Below are 2,621 nucleotides of genomic sequence, written 5' to 3'. Positions count from 1 at the left end.
CTGCAGGCGTTCACCTCCGTATGGGGCCCCACCAGGCTGGCCCCTGCAGGCGTTCACCTCCGTATGGGGCCCCACCAGGCTGGCCCCTGCAGCTTGGAGACGTCATCTTTCTCCTGCGGGCTGAAATGCAGGATGGTCAGGATGGCGTTTAGTGTCTGCAGCCGCCCGCTGGCGTCCTGCAGCGTCAGGAACTTGTAGATGACGTTCTTCAGGTACTCCAGGTTTGCGCCCTCTCGGTTCTGATCCCGGATCAGCTTGTCGAGCCGGCCCCTCAGCTCGGCCGTCTCCTCTTCGTGCCGCTCGGCGTTGGCGATGAGCCTGGCCTGCAGCTGGTGCAGGTCCTCCTCCAGGCGGTTTTTCTGTCGCCGCAGGCCGCCCACCTCCACGTCTTTGCGTGCCAGCTGCTCGGCATAAAGCAGCATGGTGGACTCATTGGGCGTGGCCTGCCGCAGGGCCAGGCTGACCGCATCGCCTTCGCAGTCGGAGCCGGCCTCCTGCACACTGTCGGCCATGTTGTTGATTTTGCTGGCGTCTCGGCTGCTGCAGAGAACGGTGCTTCTCAGCCTCTCCAGCTCCAGATCCTTTTCTTCCAGCAGCGCCATGGTCCTCTCCCGGTGTTTGTGGAGCTCCGCCTCCAGCCGCTGCAGCTCGTCACGGTGCTGCACCTCCAGCCGCTCCAGCTCCTGTTTGTGGGCGTGCTGCAGCCCCGCCGCCTGCTGCTGCCGCTCCTCCAGCTGCTGGCGGTGCCGCGCCTCCGCCTCATCGCTCTGGATCCGCAGGGTGATGTACTTCTCCCGTAGCTCCGACAGTTGATCCCGGACCTCCTCCAGCTCTTTGGCCTGGCAGCCATCTTTAGCCGTCTTGTTCTTTAGCACCACCTGGGCACGCAGCTTGTAGCGTTCAAACTCGTCCCTCAGCTGCTGCAGCTCCTGCTGATAAACCAGAGCTGTGGTTTTGTCCACGCCTGACTCCTCCTCGGTGTTGGCCAGATCCTGGATGTTCTGATCTGGGTTCCTCTGAGCCGCCATCAGCAGCAGCTTCTTCACCGTCTGCAGTTTGTCCTTCAGAACGGCCACGTCCAGCTGCGACTCGTCCAGGCTGAGGTCTGTGCTCGACCTGCTGGAGGCGGCGATGGCCAGCGTCTTGTTTTCAGTGTCCAGCTGCAGGATGCGGTCTCTCAGTCTCTGAGCCGTCTGCTGGTCTCGTTGCTTCGCCTTCTCACAGGATCCCAGCAGCTCCGACAGCTCCGACACGCGCTGCTCCAAACCCGCCACCCGAAGCTCAGCGGCCTGCGCTCTTTCACGAGCGCGCTCCTCTGCCTCAGAAACCTACAAAAAACAACAAAAAAAAACCAGTTAAAACGCATCAAACTGAACTGAATTAAACAGATTCTTTAAGGCAGATGGTTCTTTGTTCGTCCTGATTTTTATCTCTAGAGGCTCTAAAATCTACATACTGCTCCCCTTGTGATGCGTCTCCGTCTGCCAGGTTTGTTTTTAGCTGTGGAAATTAATATAGTTTAAAAAGATTGCTCAAAATGTCAGGATGAGACGCTCAATTCTGACTCAACTTAGCGAGCCGTGATTGGTTGGGTTTCACCAAAAGGACGCTTCCCTTGCTTAACGTCACCAATTAAAAACCGGTTGCAGGCAGTCGATCACAGGCAGAACGTGAAGGTGATGGGATTTTATTCTTGGAAAGCTGAAAAATAAAGGGAACGACTGATACCGTCAATTAAAAACAGGGAAAGGGGATCGCAGAATGAGATTAAAGACCGAATGCCTAAATTATCACGTTTTTCATCACAGATTATTTCTAGAGATGGATCCAAATTAACAGTGATATTAAACCAGAGATAATTTAGGAAAAAAAATTTGACAGACAGAAATGTAAATGATTTTAGTGAAACTTTTGTTAAATACTTATTTCCTAGTCTAGTTTCAGTCTGGAAATCTCAGTGGTATTTTAGTCTCAAACGCTTTTAATTAAAAATTAGTCAGAAAGAAACTTGCTTGGAATTAAAAAAAAGAAAAGATCAAATCTTGCTATCAAAGATATTAATGGCCCTTCTTCAGATGCAACCAGTATAAACTAGTGGTGACTAGGGTTGTCACGATACTAAACTTTTCAACTCGATACCGATACTAAGTAAAATATTCGATACCATTTTCGATACCACAAGAATAAAATCAAAGACTCTAAAATTCAACAGAAATATTTTCATTACTAAAAAAATACAAGAAATAAATAAAAAAAGAATACGAATAATATTTTGAGGTTGTATGCTGTGCACAATATTATATTAAGCAAGCTTGATAAAACTAATTCTCAGCAGCTGCACCTTTAAAAAAAAGTCTGAAACTGAAAAATGCACAGAATTATTCAATCCCACAGTGTTCAGAAAGTGCATTTTCCACTATTCTGCACTTTAGTTGGCTGTATCGATACTTTTGAAAATGAGTATTGTATCCGGATACAACGTTTCAGTATCGATACTTTTTTGAGTATCGATACTTTTGACAACCCTACTGGTGACACACACCTTATAATAAGGTCCTGGATGACCTGTAATAAGATGATCCAGAACTGCATCTCTGACTGATTACAATCGCTTTATTTCA

The 2,621-nt window shown here is 48.9% G+C and overlaps 1 protein-coding gene across 2 annotated transcripts in view; it reads right to left on the bottom strand.

Annotated features, from left to right (window-relative positions):
* Positions 1–6: 6 nt before the first annotated feature.
* gcc1 (GRIP and coiled-coil domain containing 1) overlaps positions 7–2,621 on the bottom strand; it is a 6,665-nt gene continuing 4,050 nt past the window's right edge. For both annotated transcript variants that reach the window (XM_015404754.1, XM_015404755.1), the window contains exon 4: positions 7–1,328. In XM_015404754.1, coding sequence (XP_015260240.1) covers positions 54–1,328 — 1,275 coding nt within the window. In that variant the 3' untranslated portion in view covers positions 7–53. The remainder of the gene's footprint in view (positions 1,329–2,621) is intronic.

This window comes from Cyprinodon variegatus, unplaced genomic scaffold (assembly GCF_000732505.1).
Source record: "Cyprinodon variegatus isolate N-32 unplaced genomic scaffold, C_variegatus-1.0 Scaffold1851, whole genome shotgun sequence".
Classification (NCBI taxonomy): domain Eukaryota; kingdom Metazoa; phylum Chordata; class Actinopteri; order Cyprinodontiformes; family Cyprinodontidae; genus Cyprinodon; species Cyprinodon variegatus.
Note: the sequence above shows the minus strand (reverse complement) of the source record. Positions and strands in the feature narration are given on the sequence as shown.